Genomic DNA, 22913 nt, shown 5'->3' on the forward strand with positions numbered 1-22913 from the left:
AAGTTAGGCCAGGTTTCTAAGTTAGGACAGGTTTCTAAGTTAGGCCAGGTTTCTAAGTTAGGCCAGGTTTCTAAGTTAGGCCAGGTTTCTAAGTTAGGACAGGTTTCTAAGTTAGGACAGGTTTCTAAGTTAGGCCAGGTTTCTAAGTTAGGACAGGTTTCTAAGTTAGGACAGGTTTCTAAGTTAGGCCAGGTTTCTAAGTTAGGACAGGTTTCTAAGTTAGGCCAGGTTTCTAAGTTAGGACAGGTTTCTAAGTTAGGCCAGGTTTCTAAGTTAGGCCAGGTTTCTAAGTTAGGACAGGTTTCTAAGTTAGGCCAGGTTTCTAAGTTAGGACAGGTTTCTAAGTTAGGCCAGGTTTCTAAGTTAGGCCAGGTTTCTAAGTTAGGCCAGGTTTCTAAGTTAGGACAGGTTTCTAAGTTAGGACAGGTTTCTAAGTTAGGCCAGGTTTCTAAGTTAGGACAGGTTTCTAAGTTAGGACAGGTTTCTAAGTTAGGCCAGGTTTCTAAGTTAGGACAGGTTTCTAAGTTAGGACAGGTTTCTAAGTTAGGACAGGTTTCTAAGTTAGGACAGGTTTCTAAGTTAGGCCAGGTTTCTAAGTTAGGACAGGTTTCTAAGTTAGGACAGGTTTCTAAGTTAGGACAGGTTTCTAAGTTAGGACAGGTTTCTAAGTTAGGACAGGTTTCTAAGTTAGGCCAGGTTTCTAAGTTAGGACAGGTTTCTAAGTTAGGCCAGGTTTCTAAGTTAGGACAGGTTTCTAAGTTAGGCCAGGTTTCTAAGTTAGGACAGGTTTCTAAGTTAGGCCAGGTTTCTAAGTTAGGACAGGTTTCTAAGTTAGGCCAGGTTTCTAAGTTAGGACAGGTTTCTAAGTTAGGTTTCCAGGTTTCTAAGTTAGGACAGGTTTCTAAGTTAGGACAGGTTTCTAAGTTAGGACAGGTTTCTAAGTTAGGACAGGTTTCTAAGTTAGGACAGGTTTCTAAGTTAGGACCAGGTTTCTAAGTTAGGACAGGTTTCTAAGTTAGGACAGGTTTCTAAGTTAGGACAGGTTTCTAAGTTAGTTTCTAAGTTACAGGTTTCTAAGTTAGGCCAGGTTTCTAAGTTAGGCCAGGTTTCTAAGTTAGGCCAGGTTTCTAAGTTAGGACAGGTTTCTAAGTTAGGACATGTTTCTAAGTAAGTACAGGTTTCTAAGTTAGGCCAGGTTTCTAAGTTAGGCCAGGTTTCTAAGTTAGGACAGGTTTCTAAGTTAGTCCAGGTTTCTAAGTTAGGCCAGTTTCTAAGTTACAGGTTTCTAAGTTAGGACAGGTTTCTAAGTTAGGCCAGGTTTCTAAGTTAGGACAGGTTTCTAAGTTAGGACAGGTTTCTAAGTTAGGCCAGGTTTCTAAGTTAGGCCAGGTTTCTAAGTTAGGACAGGTTTCTAAGTTAGGACAGGTTTCTAAGTTAGGACAGGTTTCTAAGTTAGGCCAGGTTTCTAACTTAGGACAGGTTTCTAAGTTAGGACAGGTTTCTAAGTTAGGACAGGTTTCTAAGTTAGGACAGGTTTCTAAGTTAGGCCAGGTTTCTAAGTTAGGACAGGTTTCTAAGTTAGGACAGGTTTCTAAGTTAGGACAGGTTTCTAAGTTAGGCCAGGTTTCTAACTTAGGACAGGTTTCTAAGTTAGGACAGGTTTCTAAGTTAGGACAGGTTTCTAAGTTAGGCCAGGTTTCTAAGTTAGGACAGGTTTCTAAGTTAGGCCAGGTTTCTAAGTTAGGACAGGTTTCTAAGTTAGGACAGGTTTCTAAGTTAGGACAGGTTTCTAAGTTAGGACAGGTTTCTAAGTTAGGACAGGTTTCTAAGTTAGGACAGGTTTCTAAGTTAGGACAGGTTTCTAAGTTAGGACAGGTTTCTAAGTTAGGACAGGTTTCTAAGTTAGGACAGGTTTCTAAGTTAGGACAGGTTTCTAAGTTAGGACAGGTTTCTAAGTTAGGACAGGTTTCTAAGTTAGGACAGGTTTCTAAGTTAGGACAGGTTTCTAAGTTAGGACAGGTTTCTAAGTTAGGCCAGGTTTCTAAGTTAGGACAGGTTTCTAAGTTAGGACAGGTTTCTAAGTTAGGTTTCTAAGTTAGGACAGGTTTCTAAGTTAGGCCAGTTTCTAACTTAGGACAGGTTTCTAAGTTAGGACAGGTTTCTAAGTTAGGACAGGTTTCTAAGTTAGGACAGGTTTCTAAGTTAGGACAGGTTTCTAAGTTAGGACAGGTTTCTAACTTAGGACAGGTTTCTAAGTTAGGACAGGTTTCTAAGTTAGGACAGGTTTCTAAGTTAGGCCAGGTTTCTAAGGTTTCTAACTTAGGACAGGTTTCTAAGTTAGGCCAGGTTTCTAAGTTAGGACAGGTTTCTAAGTTAGGACAGGTTTCTAAGTTAGGACAGGTTTCTAAGTTAGGACAGGTTTCTAAGTTAGGACAGGTTTCTAAGTTAGGACAGGTTTCTAAGTTAGGACAGTTTCTAAGTTAGGCCAGGTTTCTAAGTTAGGACAGGTTTCTAAGTTAGGACAGGTTTCTAAGTTAGGACAGGTTTCTAAGTTAGGACAGGTTTCTAAGTTAGGACAGGTTTCTAAGTTAGGACAGGTTTCTAAGTTAGGACAGGTTTCTAAGTTAGGACAGGTTTCTAAGTTAGGACAGGTTTCTAAGTTAGGCCAGGTTTCTAAGTTAGGACAGGTTTCTAAGTTAGGCCAGGTTTCTAAGTTAGGACAGGTTTCTAAGTTAGGCCAGGTTTCTAAGTTAGGACAGGTTTCTAAGTTAGGACAGGTTTCTAAGTTAGGACAGGTTTCTAAGTTAGGACAGGTTTCTAAGTTAGGACAGGTTTCTAAGTTAGGACAGGTTTCTAAGTTAGGACAGGTTTCTAAGTTAGGCCAGGTTTCTAAGTTAGGACAGGTTTCTAAGTTAGGACAGGTTTCTAAGTTAGGACAGGTTTCTAAGTTAGGACAGGTTTAGGACTAAGTTAGGACAGGTTTCTAAGTTAGGACAGGTTTCTAAGTTAGGACAGGTTTCTAAGTTAGGACAGGTTTCTAAGTTAGGCCAGGTTTCTAAGTTAGGACATGTTTCTAAGTTAGGACAGGTTTCTAAGTTAATACAGGTTTCTAAGTTAGGACATGTTTCTAAGTTAGGACAGGTTTCTAAGTTAGGACAGGTTTCTAAGTTAGGACAGGTTTCTAAGTTAGGACAGGTTTCTAAGTTAGGACAGGTTTCTAAGTTAGGACAGGTTTCTAAGTTAGGACAGGTTTCTAAGTTAGACCAGGTTTCTAAGTTAGGACAGGTTTCTAAGTTAGACCAGGTTTCTAAGTTAGGACAGGTTTCTAAGTTAGGACAGGTTTCTAAGTTAGGACAGGTTTCTAAGTTAGGGTTGGTCCAAAAATATTTTTTTACTTCATTATCAATGAAAAAATACCAGTTAATCTATAAAAAATCTGAAAAGTCCAATTCTTAATTGATTACACACACACACACACACACACACACACACACACACACACACACACACACATATATATATATATATATATATATATATATATATATATATATATATATATATATATATATATATATATATATATGTATATATATATATATATATATATATATATATATATATATATATATATATATATATATATATATGTATATATATATATATATACATATATATATATATATATATATATATATATATATATATACATATATATATATATATATATATATATACATATATATATATATATATATATATATGTCGTGCCGAATATGTAAAACTGGTCAATTAGCAAGAACTCATTTAAAATTAAGTCCTTTCTAAAATTTTCTCTTAGACGTTTAAAGATATATTTTTTTCATTAATGTTGATGTAAAAATTTATAATTTTGCACCAAAAGGAACTTAGAAAACTTACCTAACCTTATTATAACAAGCGCAATTTATTTTAGTCTAACCCAACTAATTGTATTTTAGATTTGTTTACAATAATTTAATACTAAACAAACACAGTGAAATATATTTTTTTCGTTAGGTTCAGAATGATTTTGGCGAAATTGTTGCATACACAAATTTTAACTTGTCCTATATGGCAAGATGAACGTTGCTATTTAAGCCATGATCGCAAGTTCTGCCTATTCGGCACGACATATATATATATATATATATATATATATATATATATATATATATATATATATATATATATATATATATATATATATATATATATATATATATATATATATGTGTGTGTGTGTGTGTGTGTGTGTGTGTGTGTGTGTGTGTGTGTGTATCCTATACACACACACATATATATATATGTGTATATATATGTATGTATTGGATATACACACATATATTAGAGGTATTGGGAAGATGGAAGGAATATTTTGAGGAACTGTTAAATGTTGATGAAGATAGGGAAGCTGTGATTTCGTGTACAGGGCAAGGAGGAATAACATCTTGAAGGAGTGAGGAAGAGCCAGTTGTGAGTGTGGGGGAAGTTCGTGAGGCAGTAGGTAAAATGAAAGTGGGTAAGGCAGCCGGGATTGATGGGATAAAGATACAAATGTTAAAAGCAGGTGGGGATATAGTTTTGGAGTGGTTGGAGCAATTATTTAATAAATGTATGGAAGAGGGTAAGGTACCTAGGGATTGGCAGAGAGCATGCATAGTTCCTTTGTATAAAGGCAAAGGGGACAAAAGAGAGTGCAAAAATTATAGGGGGATAAGTCTGTTGAGTATACCTGGTAAAGTGTATGGTAGAGTTATTATTGAAAGAATTAAGAGTAAGACAGAGAATAGGATAGCAGATGAACAAGGAGGCTTTAGGAAAGGTAGGGGGTGTGTGGACCAGGTGTTTACAGTGAAACATATAAGTGAACAGTATTTAGATAAGGCTAAAGAGGTTTTTGTGGCATTTATGGATTTGGAAAAGGCGTATGACAGGGTAGTAAGGGGGGCAATGTGGCAGATGTTGCAGGTGTATGGTGTAGGAGGTAGGTTACTGAAAGCAGTGAAGAGTTTTTACGAGGATAGTGAGGCTCAAGTTAGAGTATGTAGGAAAGAGGGAGATTATTTCCCAGTAAAAGTAGGCCTTAGACAAGGATGTGTGAGGTCACCGTGGTTGTTTAATATATTTATAGACGGGGTTGCAAGAGAAGTAAATGCGAGGGTCTTGGCAAGAGGCGCGGAGTTAAAAGATAAAGAATCACGCATAAAGTGGGAGTTGTCACAGTTGCTCTTTGCTGATGACACTGTGCTCTTGGGAGATTCTGAGGAGAAGTTGCAGAGGTTGGTGGATGAATTTGGTAGGGAATGTAAAAGAAGAAAATTAAAAGTGAATACAGGAAAGAGTAAGGTTATGAGGATAACAAAAAGATTAGGTGATGAAAGATTTGATATCAGATTGGAGGGAGAGAGTAAGGAGGAGGTGAATGTATTCATATATTTGGGAGTGGACGTGTCAGCGGATGGGTCTGTGAAAGATGAGGTGAATCATAGAAATGATGAGGGGAAAAGGGTGAGCGGTGCACTTAGGAGTCTGTGGAGACAAAGAACTTTGTCCTTGGAGGGAAAGAGGGGAATGTATGAGAGTATAGTTTTACCAACGCTCTTATATGGGCGTGAAGCATGGGTGATGAATGTTGCAGCGAGAAGGCTGGAGGCAGTGGAGATGTCATGTCTGAGGGCAATGTGTGGTGTGAATATAATGCAGAGAATTCGTAGTTTGGAAGTTAGGAGGAGGTGCGGGATTACCAAAACTGTTGTCCAGAGGGCTGAGGAAGGGTTGTTGAGGTGGTTCGGACATGTAGAGAGAATGGAGCGAAACAGAATGACTTCAAGAGTGTATCAATCTGTAGTGGAAGGAAGGCGGGGTAGAGGTCGGCCTAGGAAAGGTTGGAGGGAGGGGGTAAAGGAGGTTTTGTGTGCGAGGGGCTTGGACTTCCAGCAGGCATGCATGAGCGTGTTTGATAGGAGTGAATGGAGACAAATGGTTTTTAATACTTGACGTGGTGTTGGAGTGTGAGCAAAGTAACATTTATGAAGGGATTCAGGGAAACCGGCAGGCCGGACTTGAGTCCTGGAGATGGGAAGTACAGTGCCTGCACTCTGAAGGAGGGGTGTTAATGTAGCAGTTTAAAAACTGTAGTGTAAAGCACCCTTCTGGCAAGACAGTGATGGAGTGAATGATGGTAAAAGTTTTCTTTTTCGGGCCACCCTGCCTTGGTGGGAATCGGCCAGTGTGTTAATAATAATAATATATATATATATATATATATATATATATATATATATATATATATATATATGTCGTGCCGAATATGTAAAACTGGTCAATTAGCAAGAACTCATTTAAAATTAAGTCCTTTCTAAAATTTTCTCCTATACGTTTAAAGATATATTTTTTTTCATTAATGATAATGTAAAAAAAATTAATTTTGCACCAAAAGAATCTTAGAAAACTTATCTAACCTTATTATGAGAGGAACAATTTATTTTAGCCTAACGTAACTAAATATATTTTAGATTTGTTTACAGTAATTTAATACTAAACAAACACAGTGAAATATTTTGTTTTTCGTTAAGTTCAGAATGATTTTGGCGAAATTATTGCATACACAAATTTTCACTTGTCCTATATGGCAAGATGAGCGTTGCTATTTAAGCCAAGATCGCAAGTTCTGCCTATTCGGCACGACATATATATATATATATATATATATATATATATATATATATATATATATATATATATATATATATATATATATATATATTCCGTTATCCTCAGATCGATTTCCACTGATTTATGACAAAAACAAATTTTCGTTCGGCTTATTCGGCAAAGTGAACCCTTGATCGGCTTATTCAGCACGAGAGAGAGAGAGAGAGAGAGAGAGAGAGTAATGCTTACAGATGACACAATCATAATTCTGAAAACAGGATCTGACATTCAGTATTTCTTCTGGCCAAGACATAACAATATACAGGTGAGACATAGTTGGAGTGTGACCCTCAGCACTACACCTCAAGACATAAAAAGTTTAACTTTGTCGATTCTGTTTTAAAAAGTCTCACCTGGCTGCCGAATTTTGTATCAGTTTCGCTCTCAGACGTACGACACATTGTATCACAACTTCGCTGCCAGATGCATTATGAATTATGTCACACCGTCGCTGCTAAATGCTTGTCTGTTTAAGTCAACCTTGCTGCCAAACGCATGACATGTACATACCTATATGTGGCTGCAGGGGTCGATTCACAGCTCCTGGCCTAGCCTCTACGCTAGTGGCTATATGTGTCACAGCGTTCCTACCAGACGCATGACATGTGTCACAGCCTTGCTGCCAGATGCATTACAGGCTTTACAGCCTTGCTGCCATACGAATGGCAGACACATGACGTGTGTTGCAACCTTGCTGCCAGACGCGTGACATGTATTACAACCTTGCTGCCAGACGCACGATACCGTCATAGCCTTGCTGCAAGACTCATAACGTGTTACAGTCTTGCTGCCAGAACCGTGACATGTGTCATAGCCTTTCTGCTAGACACATGGCGTCATAGCTTTGCTGCCATACGTATGACGTCATAGCCTTGCTGCCAGATGCATGATACTGACACAGTCTTCCTGCCAGTTACATGACATCATAGCTTTGCTACCAGTCACACGACGTCATAGCCTTGTTGCTGGACATATGACGTCATAGTCTTGCTGCCAGACGCATGACGTCAAGGCATTGTGCCAGATGCGTGTGTGTCAACATTGTTGCCAGACGCATGACGTCATAGCCTTGTTGCCAGACGTATGATATGTGTCACATGCCAGACATGACATATATAATATTCTTGCACACAACTTGCTCCTCAATTAAATCGTTGAATCGACTGAATAAAAATTCTTCATGCATTTATATGCACTCGAAACTTCACAGAAATTTTAATATATGCTAATTTTTAGTTAGTATAAATTACGGATGTTTATTTAAATAAATATTAACCTATATTTGCATTTAATTACTAAGCAATAAAAATTAAAGATCTTCTTTTACGTCTGGCAGCAGTAGACATATTGTAAAATCTCAAGTGTGCATTTTCTCGCGTTATTTTTTTTTTTCATCTTTTTCTCCAGATTTCTACTATTAGAATTTTGACATTATGTCACGGAATTTAATTTCTGTAGTTTGTGATTGGAACACCAATATAGCCAAAGTCTCTTCTCAAAACTGATGTTGTCAAGCTTAGAATATTTTCTAGTTTGGTTTCAGTCACAAAGTTAGGCTTCACATTCTTGATTAATAATAACTAATCCACTACACGAGGGTCAATAAACCTTACATATCACATCACCATCACACACATACCTTACATGTCACGTCACCACCAAACACATACACCTTACATATCACGTCACCACCACACATATACACCTTACATATCACGTCACCACCACACACACACCTTACATGTCATGTCACCACCACACATATACACCTTACATATCACGTCACCACCACACACATACACCTTACATGTCACGTCACCACCACACACGCACACACACACACATTACATATCCCGTCAGCACCACACACATACACCTTACATGTAATGTCACCACCACACATATACACCTTACATGTCACGTCACCACCACACACACACACCTCTCAGTTTATATATATTGCTTCTGATATTTACAAGTTTTCCTTCTGTGTTCATACATAAAAACTTTATAAGTTTGTAACTTAAGTTTCATTGTTTTTCTTTGCTTTTCTTAAATTTCTCTGGGTTTCTCCGTGTGTTTTAATATGGTGGCTTTTATGTTTGTTTGTGATACCATTGGACTGGCGGAGATTTTTAAAATATTTTTGTTTCATTTCTTGTAGTCTTAGTTCATATAGATCTTTCTTAATATTTGGTGTGTGTGTGCTCGCTTATTTGTACCCATTTATTTGTGGTTTCAGGGGTTAATTTATAGCTTCTGGCCCGGCCTCTTCGCTGGTCGCTACTAGTTCCACTCTCTCCCTGCTCCTATAGCATTATCATGTGTGTCTGTGTACTCACCTAGTGTGTGCAGTTTTAGGCAGCGTTTCACAGTTCGTGTGTGTGTCTTACACATACAAAAAAAAAAGAGACCGCCACATATATCAACATGCATGTGAGTGCTTAGTTCAGGTTCCAGTGAGTTGTGGTGAGTTGCACTCCAGCAACCGGGTAGAGAAGCGGTGCAGCAGAGATGGTTAGTGCTACTCACTGGAGCTCCACCTTCCTCACACGCCCATCACACCGCCCACACGCCCCCACCTCGACGAGAACCGCCTTCCTTAACATTGGTGAGTTTTGCCCCGCTGAAATGTCAATGTTTATCAATGTTTGACATTACAAAACGGAGGGTCAGAATGATCCCTAACCATCATGGTTCAGCTTGTAGCTTTATAAATATGGGAGAAACCTTGGCAGACACAGCGTAGTGTGTAAGGAAGATCCTGGCTCTATTGAATAATTCTGTTATTATGGTTCATAACTCCTGTGGAACAAACTCCTCCTGTCAGTACACAAGAAATTTTATACAAGCGTAGTCAGGTGAGTGGCTGGATTTGTAAGGTTCCTGAGTGGGCGAATTACAAGTCACAAGCACTGCAGGAGGCCTACCCGTCTTTTTGATAACTTAGGTAAACAAGATGAGTTGGACTACAGGTTTGGCTAAACTGAAAGCTCCTTGGATAAATCCTGTTGATCATATTTTGTATACGGATTAGCGCAACTTTATTTCAAGCGAGGTTCGCATCCCAGCCTGATGCTGAGATGTTGAACAGTCAGGCTGAACTCTACGTTAATTGAAACATGTACGAGTCCTGACACAGATCAAACAGTTCACATAGCTTAGATTCTTTAAGTATCAGAATATACGGTGAAATATTGCAAAACCGCGATCTGAATTCCTTCGTCCGGTCTTGAAAATTATTTAACAGTCGGTTTAATTATGAGTTAACAAGAATGACCTGTGTTCCACTAAGGTTCTATTAAGACTCAATTTCCATCCCATCTAGAATTTCTAAAATACTTTTTTTGTGAATTTAATAATAATAATTCAAATTATTTATTTGTAATTTGATGTTGGATGTTGAACTCATAAAATGGTTAAACAAATTATGTTTATTTACAGGCATTTTATGTCGAAAATTTTTTAGTAAATATTTGTTGTAATGCTCAGCTTCCGAACTTAGTGACAAACTTAATGTAAATTCTCTAATATTAAACAAGTTGTGCTATGGAAAATAATATAAGTGTAGAGCAAGAACTTATTTTTGGACAACCTCCATAAATGCCTAACCAAGACTAGAAGTTAAATTTTGTGTTAGGTTAGGTTGGGTTAATTAGACTAGGTTTCTCATCAAAAAACAGCTTTCATCCCGTTTCCTCAAAATTTTAACTAGCTTCATTGCACAGTCATTCCAATATTAGAAAATTTGCATAATCAAAAATATTTGCCTCAATATTTACCGTTCTTGTGAAATATGCGAGTTCGTACTGGAGTGTTTTATTGAAGGTATAAAATATGTCAGGAACCAGGACAAGAGTTTCTTGACGCTGTGGGTCATATGATGACCCACAGCTTTGGGTCATATGATGACCCACATCTGGAGCTTTTGGTCATCTGATCGAGGCCTTCCACTGGCTTACCAGTCCGCCCTTAAAAATCATGGTTATTATAATTGTAACCAGTTTTCAGTTATTTTCTAATGAAGTTATTTTTCATTGTTATAGACGTAATGTAGATTTTGAAGTCATTAACAAACTCACAATTTAGAGAGGAAGCTTCAGCCCACCCTAGACAATTATCTCGTTTCCTGTACAAACCATAAGTTAATAATGAATTATACCGTATAAGGTATTGTCACTTTATCTTCAAGCATTAGAAATGTGTTATGTGTTAGGAGTATACGTGGCTGTGATGGTGGGTACGTGGGCAGCAAGTGAAGGGATGCCAGCACCCCGCGGCACCCTGCAACCTCAACAGTCAGTGGCACAGTTGTCATCCTGGTCTGTCCCTTTCACCATTCCGGCGCTCCTCTTGTATCCTCCTCCGTTCCTGCCATACTCTTCTTTTGGAACAGCGTTATCAGCTTCGTCGTTAGCTTCAGGGTGAGGCATATACTAAAATTCATTGTTATATTTATAATCAAAACATTTTTTTTTTTTACCTTTCGGCAATCTTCATACATTTCACAATTGATCCACAAATTTGGGATAAATCTTTTGATGGGATTACGGTCCATCTTGGACCAGAGCTTCATAATGGTCCAGGACGGACCGAAACGTCGTCATAAGATTTATCTCCGATTTGAGGTTAGTTTTAAGTTGTTCCAGCCACGATATTGTGACTTTTTTTATTCTTGGCCATATTACATTGTTCATCCAGAGAGTTAAGTTTAATACTTTTATTATGCACCTCATACTCATCCTGTGGCAATCAACCAGACAGACGGAAAGGTTTCTTATTGAGGGAGGTTCAAGCATGGAGGCAGTGAAGACTGTCAACCAGACGACGGTAGTCAAGGTGTACACCGACGACTGGGATGACATGGAGACGTGTCCCTACTGGTGCAAGAAGGAGAATGGCGCCATCCACTGCTGCCCGGAGGAAGGGAGTTAGTATCCTATCTTAATTTATTTTGAGATTGACAATTTAGCGTCTATTTTTCTTCTCACTCGTGACTTGATTGCTTGACATTGAACACTCAGACTACCTAATTCAACCCTGGTAAGTCAGCAGTCACTGTTTCTGTTGCCTAACATCGGGTTAACGACTACCTCACCTTCCATGTGTGTCTTCCGTTTCGTCGCGGTCCCCGCTATAGGGCATGCACCATTGAACGGGTTATATTTTGGTGAAGATCCTTCTCATATGGTTTTCCCTCACGATTAACCTAACAACAGCAAATGATAGTGATCCAGGACGAATTGAAACTTCTCCCCGTTCTCAAACTCTGGCCTTATTGAGAATTAGTTATTATGGATGAGTGTGAGGTTTAATGTGATCATTGCGATTTAGCAACGAAGGCATCTGTGAGGGTAAGTTTCTGCGTTATTACCCATAGTCACTTCTCTCATGGTGTACATCACGAAACTCAATCTTGATTGGAAAGCAGGAAAGTTCTTACAAATATGGGTAATACAAAGAGACATTACAAGTGTCTCCTGGCTCTGGTTTCCAGTCATACAGACGATCCGTTGGTAAAATTCCTATGATCTCTGTATTGAATCCTCGCTTCTATAAAGCTGGAGGTTTATTCCAGTGCTGAGGTGCCGGTAAAGTGTCTCCAGTGAATTTAATATATATGAAGAATATATAATCTTACTTCTATATACAATGGAACCCCAGTGTTTGAACTTAATTGATTCCTAAGTGGTGTTGGAACTACAGTGTTGGAAACGGTATTTGCCAGGCTTTAATTATCAGCCTCACACACTGAAGGATGTTGAGCTGACTTTTCCAAAAGTCTCTAAGAGTTAGGTCAGCGTCAGAGATCACTTTAAAACATTTTTGAAACAGGACTTTCGTGTAAAGTCTTTTACAGCTGAAATGAAAACAAGTCAGCGTGTTCTAACTCAAGAAAAACATTCAAAGACCGGGTCATTTTTTCTGAACAAAATTATTCGGACTCCGGTTTGTTCGAGATCAGGTACGTTCGAACACCGGGGTTCCACTGTGTTCATTAATCTTCCTTGTTTAACCTGAACTGTTAGTGACTTCAGTTCTCAGTAGTATCAGTATTTACGCATTACTATATATTTGTGCTGTTTTGTGACGAACTTTACCTAAACCTAACCTATTAAATAAATTATAGTACTACAAAAAATGGTTATTACTATGACCATAATTTTTAAAGGGGGGTAAGCCAGCGGAAGGCCTCGGTCAGATGACCAAAAACTCCAGCTGTCGATTATCATATGACTAAGACCCGCGTCAGGAAACACTTGTCCTGTTTCCTGACAAACATTATACTTACCTATTAAATGATTTTGACCAATACAGTAATCTCTTAACAGATTATTTGCTATTTTAACGAAGCCAGAAGCATGACTAGCAAGTTAATATGCTGAACTATGTTAGTACACTGGTGGGAGCTCTAACATTAATGTTATTGTTCAGCTCAATAGACTGAAAACTCTACAAAATATTGGAAGCTGGTATGCTCACTAGCAGACTCATATTCAATTTCTACTAACACACACACTCAAATTCCATCACTACAGACTCACATTCTGTCACTGCAGACACATTCCTGTAGTGTAAACGCTTGTATTTTATCACTGTAAACACATTTCATCACCGCAGACATTCACATTATATCACTGCAAACACATTGTGTCACCAGTCACACTTATATTATGCACCCATTCACAGCTCATTCGGGGAAATGTCCAAAGCCGAAGGAGGTTTGTGTCATCAAGAATGTGGACGAGAATCAGCCGACAGACAACTGCATCGCCGACGACACCTGCCTAGACACCCATAAGTGCTGCTACGACAGGTGTTTAGGATTCAGGGTCTGCACACCTGCTGACCCAGATTCTTAACTATATTTAGGAAACACTCCAGGGGAAGTGGAACAGAATTCTTCCTCCGTAAGTCATCCATGTGGTAACAGGCGACTAAAATGCCGGGTGCAAGAGGCTAGTAACACCTTCTGTATAAATTACTAAATTTAAAAAGAAAAAACTCGTTTTTCTTTTCAGGTCACCCTGCCTCTGTGGTATACGGCCGGTGCACTGAAAAAAAAAATAGGAGGCAGTGATAAAGATACTAATCCAGAAGAGGCTACACTTTCAACAGTATGCCAGTGACAATTAAATCAATTTAGTAATGGTGAATAATTTTTCACTGCGCCAGTGACCGTCTCATAGAAAAAATATTGATAAATAATAATGAATAAATAAGGTCAATGAATGACACGTAGAAAAAAGTTGTTTGGATATTTTACGAATTGTATTTGGTAAGACTGTGGTGAGTTACCCCATGCTGTGGTGAGTTACCCCATGCTGTGGTGAGTTACCCCATGCTGTGGTGAGTTAACCCATGCTGTGGTGAGTTACCCCATGCTGTGGTGAGTTACCCCATGCTGTGGTGAGTTACCACATGCTGTGGTGAGTTACCACATGCTGTGGTGAGTTACCCCATGCTGTGGTGAGTTACCCCATGCTGTGGTGAGTTACCCCATGCTGTGGTGAGTTAACCCATGCTGTGGTGAGTTACCCCATGCTGTGGAGAGTTACCACGTGCTGTGGTGAGTTAACCCATGCTGTGGTGAGTTACCCCATGCTGTGGTGAGTTACCCCATGCTGTGGTGAGTTACCCCATGCTGTGGTGAGTTACCACATGCTGTGGTGAGTTACCCCATGCTGTGGTGAGTTACCCCATGCTGTGGTGAGTTACCCCATGCTGTGGAGAGTTACCACGTGCTGTGGTGAGTTACCCCATGCTGTGGTGAGTTACCACATGCTGTGGTGAGTTACCACATGCTGTGGTGAGTTACCCCATGCTGTGGTGAGTTACCCCATGCTGTGGTGAGTTACCACATGCTGTGGAGAGTTACCACATGCTGTGGTGAGTTACCACATGCTGTGGTGAGCTACCACATGCTGTGGTGAGTTACCCCATGCTGTGGTGAGTTACCCCATGCTGTGGTGAGTTACCCCATGCTGTGGAGATTTACCACATGCTGTGGTGAGTTACCCCATGCTGTGGTGAGTTACCACATGCTGTGGTGAGTTACCACATGCTGTGGTGAGTTACCCCATGCTGTGGTGAGTTACCCCATGCTGTGGTGAGTTACCACATGCTGTGGTGAGTTACCACATGCTGTGGTGAGTTACCCCATGCTGTGGTGAGTTACCACATGCTGTGGTGAGTTACCCCATGCTGTGGTGAGTTACCACATGCTGTGGTGAGTTACCACATGCTGTGGTGAGTTACCACATGCTGTGGTGAGTTACCCCATGCTGTGGTGAGTTACCACATGCTGTGGTGAGTTACCACATGATGTGGTGAGTTACCACATGCTGTGGTGAGTTACCACATGCTGTGGTGAGTTACCACATGCTGTGGTGAGTTACCCCATGTTGTGGTGAGTTACCACATGCTATGGTGAGTTACCCCATGCTGTGGTGAGTTACCACATGCTGTGGTGAGTTACCCCATGCTATGGTGAGTTACCACATGCTGTGGTGTATTACTCCATGCTGTGGTGAGTTCCCCATGCTGTGGTGAGTTACCACATGCTGTGGTGAGTTACCCCATGCTGTGGTGAGTTACCACATGCTGTGGTGAGTTACCCCATGCTGTGGTGAGTTACCCCATGCTGTGGTGAGTTACCACATGCTGTGGTGTATTACTCCATGCTGTGGTGAGTTCCCAATGCTGTGGTGAGTTACTCCATGCTGTGGTGAATTTCCCAATGCTGTGGTGAGTTACACATGCTGTGATGAGTTACCCCATGCTGTGGTGAGTTTCCCATGCTGTGGTGACTTACTCCATGCGGTGGTGAGTTTCCCCATGCTGTGGTGAGTTACCCCATGCTGTGGTGAGTTACTCTATGTTGTGGTGAGTTTCCCTATGCTGTGGTGAGTTACCCCATGCTGTGATGTTACCCCATGCTGTGGTGAGTTACTCCATGCTGTGGTGAGTTCCACCATGCTGTGGTGAGTTACTCCATGATGTGGTGAGTTTCCCCATGCTGTGGTGAATTACTCCATGCAGTGGTGAGTTACCCCATGCTGTGGTGAGTTACCGCATGCTGTGGTGAGTTACTCCATGCTGTGGTGAGTTCCTCATGCTGTGGTGAGTTACTCCATGCTGTGGTGAGTTCCACCATGCTGTGGTGTGTAACCCCATGCTGTTTTGAGTTACCCCATACTGTAGTGAGTTACCCCATGCTGTCCTGAGTTACCCCCATGCTGTGATGAGTTACTCCATGCTGTGGTGAGTTACTCCACGCTGTGCTGAGTTACTCCAAAATGTGGTGAGTTACTCCATGCTGTGGTGAGTTACTCCATGCTGTAGTGAGTTACCGCATGCTGTGGTGAGTTACCTCATGCTGTGATGAGTTACTCTATGCTGTGGTGAGTTACTCCATGCTGTAGTGAGTTGCCTCTTGCTGTGATGAATTACCTCATGCTGTGGTGAGTTTTCTCATGCTGTGGTGAGTTGCCCCATGCTATCTTGAGCTTCCCCATGCTGTCCTGAGTTACCTTATGCTGCGGTGAGTTTTCCCATGCTGTGGTGAGTTACCCCATGCTGTCCTGAGTTTCCCCATGCTGTCCTGAGTTACCCCATGCTGTGGTGAGTTATCCCATGCTGTAATAAGAACATAAGAAAGGAGGAACACTGCAGCAGGCCTGTTGGCCCATACTAGGCAGGTCCTTTACAATTCATCCCACTAACAAAACATTTGCCCAACCCAATTTTCAATGCCACCCAAGAAATAAGCTCTGATGTGAAAGTCCCACTCAAATCCAACCCCTCCCACTCATGTACTTATCCAACCTAAATTTGAAACTACCCAAAGTCCCAGCCTCAATAACCCAACTAGGTAGACTGTTCCACTCACCAACTACCCTATTTCCAAACCAATACTTTCCTATGTCCTTTCTAAATCTAAACTTATCTAATTTAAATCCATTACTGCGGGTTCTCTCTTGGAGAGACATCCTCAAGACCTTATTAATATCCCCTTTATTAATACCTATCTTCCACTTATACACTTCGATCAGGTCTCCCCTCATTCTTCGTCTAACAAGTGAATGTAACTTAAGAGTCTTCAATCTTTCTTCATAAGGAAGATTTCTAATGCTATGTATTAATTTAGTCATCCTACGCTGAATGTTTTCTAACGAATTTATGTCCATTCTGTAATATGGAGACCAGAACTGAGCTGCATAATCTAGGTGAGGCCTTACTAATGATGTATAAAGCTGGAGTTTGACCTCTGGACTTCTGTTGCTTACACTTCTTGATATAAATCCCAGTAATCTATTTGCCTTATTACGTACGCTTAGGCATTGCTGTCTTGGTTTAAGGTTGCTGCTCACCATAACCCCCAAGTCCTTTTCGCAATCTGTATGGCTAAGTTCTACATCATTTAACTTATAAGTACTAGGGTTATGGGCACTCCCAAGCTTCAGAACCTTGCATTTATCTACATTGAACTGCATCTGCCACTTTTCTGACCAAGAATAGAGTTTGTTTAAATCCTCCTGAAGTTCCATAACATCTACGTTTGAATCAATTATCCTACCTATCTTTGTTTCATCGGCGAATTTGCTCATATCACTAGTAATTTCCTCATCAAGATCATTGATATATATTATAAACAACAACGGGCCCAAGACTGATCCCTGTGGAACGCCACTTGTTACAGATCCCCACTCGGATTTAACCCCATTTATGGACACTGCTTCCTGTCAGTGAGCCATGACTCGATCCACGAGAGCACTTTTCCCCCACTGCCATGAGCTGCCACTTTCTTTAACAGTCTATGGTGCGGAACTCTATCAAAAGCCTTACTAAAATCTAAGTAAATAATATCAAATTCTTTATCGTGGTCAACAGCCTCAAAAGCTTTACTGAAGAAAGTTAATAAATTAGTTAGACAAGACCGGCCTCTTGTGAATCCATGCTGAGTATCATTAATCAAGCTATGCTTATCGAGATGGCTTCTTATAATCTCAGCTATAATTGACTCTAGTAATTTGCCTACAATTGAGGTCAGGCTTATTGGGCGGTAATTTGACGGTAACGACTTGTCCCCTGTTTTAAAAATAGGAATTACATTAGCCATCTTCCACATATCAGACACTACACCTGTTTGAAGAGATAAATTAAAAATATTAGTTAATGGTTCACAGAGTTCCATTTTGCATTCCTTAAGAACCCTTGAAAAAACCTCATCAGGACCCGGCGACTTATTTTGCTTCAGTCTGTCTATCTGCTTCACAACCATTTCACTAGTGACTGTGATGTTACATAATTTATCTTCTAGCCCACTATAAAAATTAATTACTGGAATATTGTTAGTGTCTTCCTGTGTAAAAACTGAGAGAAAATAATTATTAAAAATCGAGCACATTTTATTCTCTTTGTCAGTAAGGTGCCCATAGTTATTTTTAAGGGGACCTATCTTATCTCTAACTTTTGTTCTATAGACCTGGAAAAAACTTTTTGGGTTAGTTTTAGAATCCCTAGCAACTTTAATTTCATAGTCCCTTTTAGCTTTTCTTATCCCCTTTTTAATGTCCCTCTTAATGTCAATATACTGATTCATAAGATGACCCTCACCTCTTTTGATACGCCTATAAATTCCTTTCTTATGCCCTAGTAGATATTTGAGCCTATTATTCATCCATTTTGTGTCATTTCTATTTGATCTAATTTCTTTATATGGGATAAACGTTCTTTGAGCAGCATGTATAGTGTTCAGAAAACTGTCACATTGATAGCTCACTTCGTTACCCCAGTCAACAGATGATAAGTGTTCTCTAAGCCCATCGTAATCTGCTAAGCGAAAATCTGGGACTGTTACTGAGTTATCGCTACTATCGTACTTCCATTCAATGCTAAATGTAATTGATTTGTGGTCGCTAGCACCCAGTTCCTCTGAAATTTCTAAATTATTAACAAGGGATTCATTGTTTGCCATAACTAAGTCAAGCAGGTTATTTCCCCTTGTAGGTCCTGTCACAAACTGCTTCAAAAAACAATCCTGAACTACTTCTAAGAAGTCGTATGATTGTAAATTCCCAGTCAAGAAATTCCAATCAATATGACTAAAGTTAAAGTCTCCTAGAATTACTACATCATCGTGCCTTGTGGCCTTAATTAACAATTTCCTCCCATAGTAGTCTCCCTTGGTCCCTATCTAAGTTTGGGGGATGGTATATCACTCCTAAAATCAGTTTTTCATGCCCCTCTGAAAATTCTATCCAAACAGACTCTGTATGTGTTACTTCAGACTTAATACCTGTTTTTATGCAACAGTTCAAGCGATCTCGGACATACAATGCCACCCCACCCCCCTTCCCGATACTTCTATCTACTTGGAACAATTTAAAACCCTGAATATGACATTCCGCAGGCATGTCCCGACTTTTTGAATTAAACCACGTCTCAGTTAAGGCAAATACATCAATGTTACCTGCACTAGCAACTAATCTCAACTCGTCCATCTTATTCCTAGCACTACGGCAATTAGCATAATAAACATTGAAAGACTCTCCTTTCTCTTTACCCTTCCTGCTCATTTCTGTTTTTCTACTAAACCTATTACTGTCCTTATCACCCAAAGTCCCTGGCTTTTCAATATCTACCTCGTTCTGCTTATTACTAGTTCCCCTAGAACTCGTAATATTACTACACTGGGACTTCACTGTTTTCCTGCCAAAACCCATACCACTAACTATTCCTAGTTTAAAGTCCTAACTGCTCCCTCCACTGCAGTTGCCAGTGCTACCACCCCAGACCTAGATAAGTGAACCCTATCACTGGCATACATGTCATTTCTGCCATAGAAGAGGTCCCAGTTGTCAATGAATGTTACCGCATTTTCCTTACAGTATTTGTCCAGCCAGCAATTGACACCAATTGCCCTGGACAACCATTCATTTCCAACTCCTCTCCTTGGCAAAACACCACATATGACAGGGTTTCCACCCTTACTCCTAATTATTTCTATTGCTGACCTATACCTGCTAATCAGGTCTTCACTCCTACGTCTGCCAACATCGTTGCCTCCAGCACTGAGACAGATAATAGGATTGCTCCCATTATCTCTCATGATGTCATCCAGAAGGCTAACAATATCCTCCATCCCAGCCCCAGGAAAGCAAACTCTCTGTCTCCTACTCCTGTCCTTCAAGCAGAACGCCATATCCATATACCTAACTTGGCTATCCCCAACAACAACAATATTCTTACCTTCCTTGGTGTCGTTCGTCGTGATGTTCCCAGTAGTCGACTCACATTCGTCGGGTAGCACTGAGAATGTATTAGATGTTTCCACAACAGTTTCCACTGCAGTCTCTTTCTTCTTCATCGTTTCTACCTTTCCATTCGTCTTCTTGATCGTCAACCAATGCTGTGGTGAGTTACTCCATGCTGTGGTGAGTTGCCCCATGCTGTGATGAGTTACCCCATACTGTGGTGAGTTACTCCATGATCTAGTGAGTTACTCCATGCTGTGGCGAGTTACCCCACGCTGTGGTAAGTTACTCCATGCTGTGGTGAGTTACCCCACGCTGTGGTAAGTTACTCCATGCTGTGGTGAGTTACTATATGCTGTAGTGAGTTACTCCATGCTGTGATGAATCACTCCATGCTGTGGTTAGTTAATCCATGCTGTGGTTAGTTACCCCATGCTGTGGTAAGTTACTCCATGCTCTGGTGAGTTACTCCATGCTGTGGTGAGTTACTCCATGCTGTGATGAATTACTCCATGCTGTGGTGAGTTACCCCATGCTGTGGTGAGTTACTCCATGCTGTGATGAATTACCCCATGCTGTGAAGAGTTACTCCATGCTGTGGTGAGTTAGTCCATGCTGTGGAGAGTTGCTCCATGCTGTGGTGAGTTACTCCATGCAATTGAGAGTTACCCCATGCTGTGGTGAGTTGCTCCATGCTGTGGTGAGTTACCTAATGCTGTAAGTTGCTCCATGCTGTGGAGAGTTGCTCCATGCTGTGGAGAGTTGCTCCATGCTGTGGAGAGTTGCTCCATGCTGTGGAGAGTTGCTCCATGCTGTGGATAGTTGCTCCATGCTGTGGATAGTTGCTCCATGCTGTAAGTTGCTCCATGCTGTGGAGAGTTGCTCCATGCTGTGGAGAGTTGCTCCATGCTGTAAGTTGCTCCATGCTGTGGAGAGTTGCTCCATGCTGTAAGTTGCCCCATGCTGTGGAGAGTTGCTCCATGCTGTAAGTTGCTCCATGCTGTGGAGAGTTGCTCCATGCTGTAAGTTGCTCCATGCTGTAAGTTGCTCCATGCTGTAAGTTGCTCCATGCTGTGGAGAGTTGCTCCATGCTGTAAGTTGCTCCATGCTGTAGAGAGTTGCTCCATGCTGTAAGTTGCTCCATGCTGTGGAGAGTTGCTCCATGCTGTAAGTTGCTCCATGCTGTGGAGAGTTGCTCCATGCTGTAAGTTGCTCCATGCTGTGGAGAGTTGCTCCATGCTGTAAGTTGCTCCATGCTGTGGAGAGTTGCTCCATGCTGTGGAGAGTTGCTCCATGCTGTAAGTTGCTCCATGCTGTAAGTTGCTCCATGCTGTGGAGAGTTGCTCCATGCTGTAAGTTGCTCCATGCTGTGGAGAGTTGCTCCATGCTGTAAGTTGCTCCATGCTGTGGAGAGTTGCTCCATGCTGTAAGTTGCTCCATGCTGTGGAGAGTTGCTCCATGCTGTAAGTTGCTCCATGCTGTGGAGAGTTGCTCCATGCTGTAAGTTGCTCCATGCTGTAAGTTGCTCCATGCTGTGGAGAGTTGCTCCATGCTGTAAGTTGCTCCATGCTGTGGAGAGTTGCTCCATGCTGTAAGTTGCTCCATGCTGTAAGTTGCTCCATGCTGTGGAGAGTTGCTCCATGCTGTAAGTTGCTCCATGCTGTGGAGAGTTGCTCCATGCTGTAAGTTGCTCCATGCTGTGGAGAGTTGCTCCATGCTGTAAGTTGCTCCATGCTGTGGAGAGTTGCTCCATGCTGTAAGTTGCTCCATGCTGTAAGTTGCTCCATGCTGTGGAGAGTTGCTCCATGCTGTAAGTTGCTCCATGCTGTGGAGAGTTGCTCCATGCTGTAAGTTGCTCCATGCTATGGAGAGTTGCTCCATGCTGTAAGTTGCTCCATGCTGTAAGTTGCTCCATGCTGTGGAGAGTTGCTCCATGCTGTAAGTTGCTCCATGCTGTGGAGAGTTGCTCCATGCTGTAAGTTGCTCCATGCTGTAAGTTGCTCCATGCTGTGGAGAGTTGCTCCATGCTGTAAGTTGCTCCATGCTGTAAGTTGCTCCATGCTGTGGAGAGTTGCTCCATGCTGTAAGTTGCTCCATGCTGTGGAGAGTTGCTCCATGCTGTAAGTTGCTCCATGCTGTAAGTTGCTCCATGCTGTAAGTTGCTCCATGCTGTGGAGAGTTGCTCCATGCTGTAAGTTGCTCCATGCTGTGGAGAGTTGCTCCATGCTGTAAGTTGCTCCATGCTGTGGAGAGTTGCTCCATGCTGTAAGTTGCTCCATGCTGTAAGTTGCTCCATGCTGTAAGTTGCTCCATGCTGTAAGTTACTCCATGCTGTAAGTTGCTCCATGCTGTAAGTTGCTCCATGCTGTAAGTTGCTCCATGCTGTAAGTTGCTCCATGCTGTGGAGAGTTGCTCCATGCTGTAAGTTGCTCCATGCTGTAAGTTTCTCCATGCTGTAAGTTGCTCCATGCTGTAAGTTACTCCATGCTGTAAGCTACTCCATGCTGTAAGTTGCTCCATGCTGTAAGTTGCTCCATGCTGTAAGTTGCTCCATGCTGTAAGTTGCTCCATGCTGTGGAGAGTTGCTCCATGCTGTAAGTTGCTCCATGCTGTAAGTTGCTCCTTGGGAAAGATCGTGAAACATTATTATTTATAGAAGTTTGTTTCTCATCTCTGCGGGTTATTTGTGTGTTGTTCCAGTCTCGTTACTGCGCCTATGTCTGCCTTCCTGCCTTTTTATTCGAAATGGATAAGAATGTACAACGAAATGTACAATACAATGCAGAGGAATGTGCAGGACGTATAATTACTCAACAATGTCTAAAAATTATGATAATGCACAATAGCGAATAAGTCAGTAAACTGATTACCTCATACACCTTATGTTTCACCGTTGTTTTCTTTACTGGACTGAAGAAT

The 22913-nt window shown here is 41.1% G+C and overlaps 1 protein-coding gene across 1 annotated transcript; it reads left to right on the plus strand.

Moving 5' to 3' along the window:
- The first annotated feature begins 8053 nt into the window (after positions 1 to 8053).
- LOC128685432 (uncharacterized) lies at positions 8054 to 13984 on the plus strand. Its single transcript, XM_053771953.2, has 4 exons — positions 8054 to 9346; positions 10952 to 11159; positions 11496 to 11665; positions 13426 to 13984. The coding sequence occupies exons 1-4, from the start codon at positions 9250 to 9252 to the stop codon at positions 13596 to 13598; spliced, it is 648 nt and encodes a 215-aa protein (XP_053627928.2). The 5' UTR covers positions 8054 to 9249; the 3' UTR covers positions 13599 to 13984.
- The last annotated feature ends 8929 nt before the right edge of the window (positions 13985 to 22913 follow it).

The sequence above is a fragment of the Cherax quadricarinatus genome, chromosome 8, assembly GCF_038502225.1.
Source record: "Cherax quadricarinatus isolate ZL_2023a chromosome 8, ASM3850222v1, whole genome shotgun sequence".
Lineage (NCBI taxonomy): Eukaryota > Metazoa > Arthropoda > Malacostraca > Decapoda > Parastacidae > Cherax > Cherax quadricarinatus.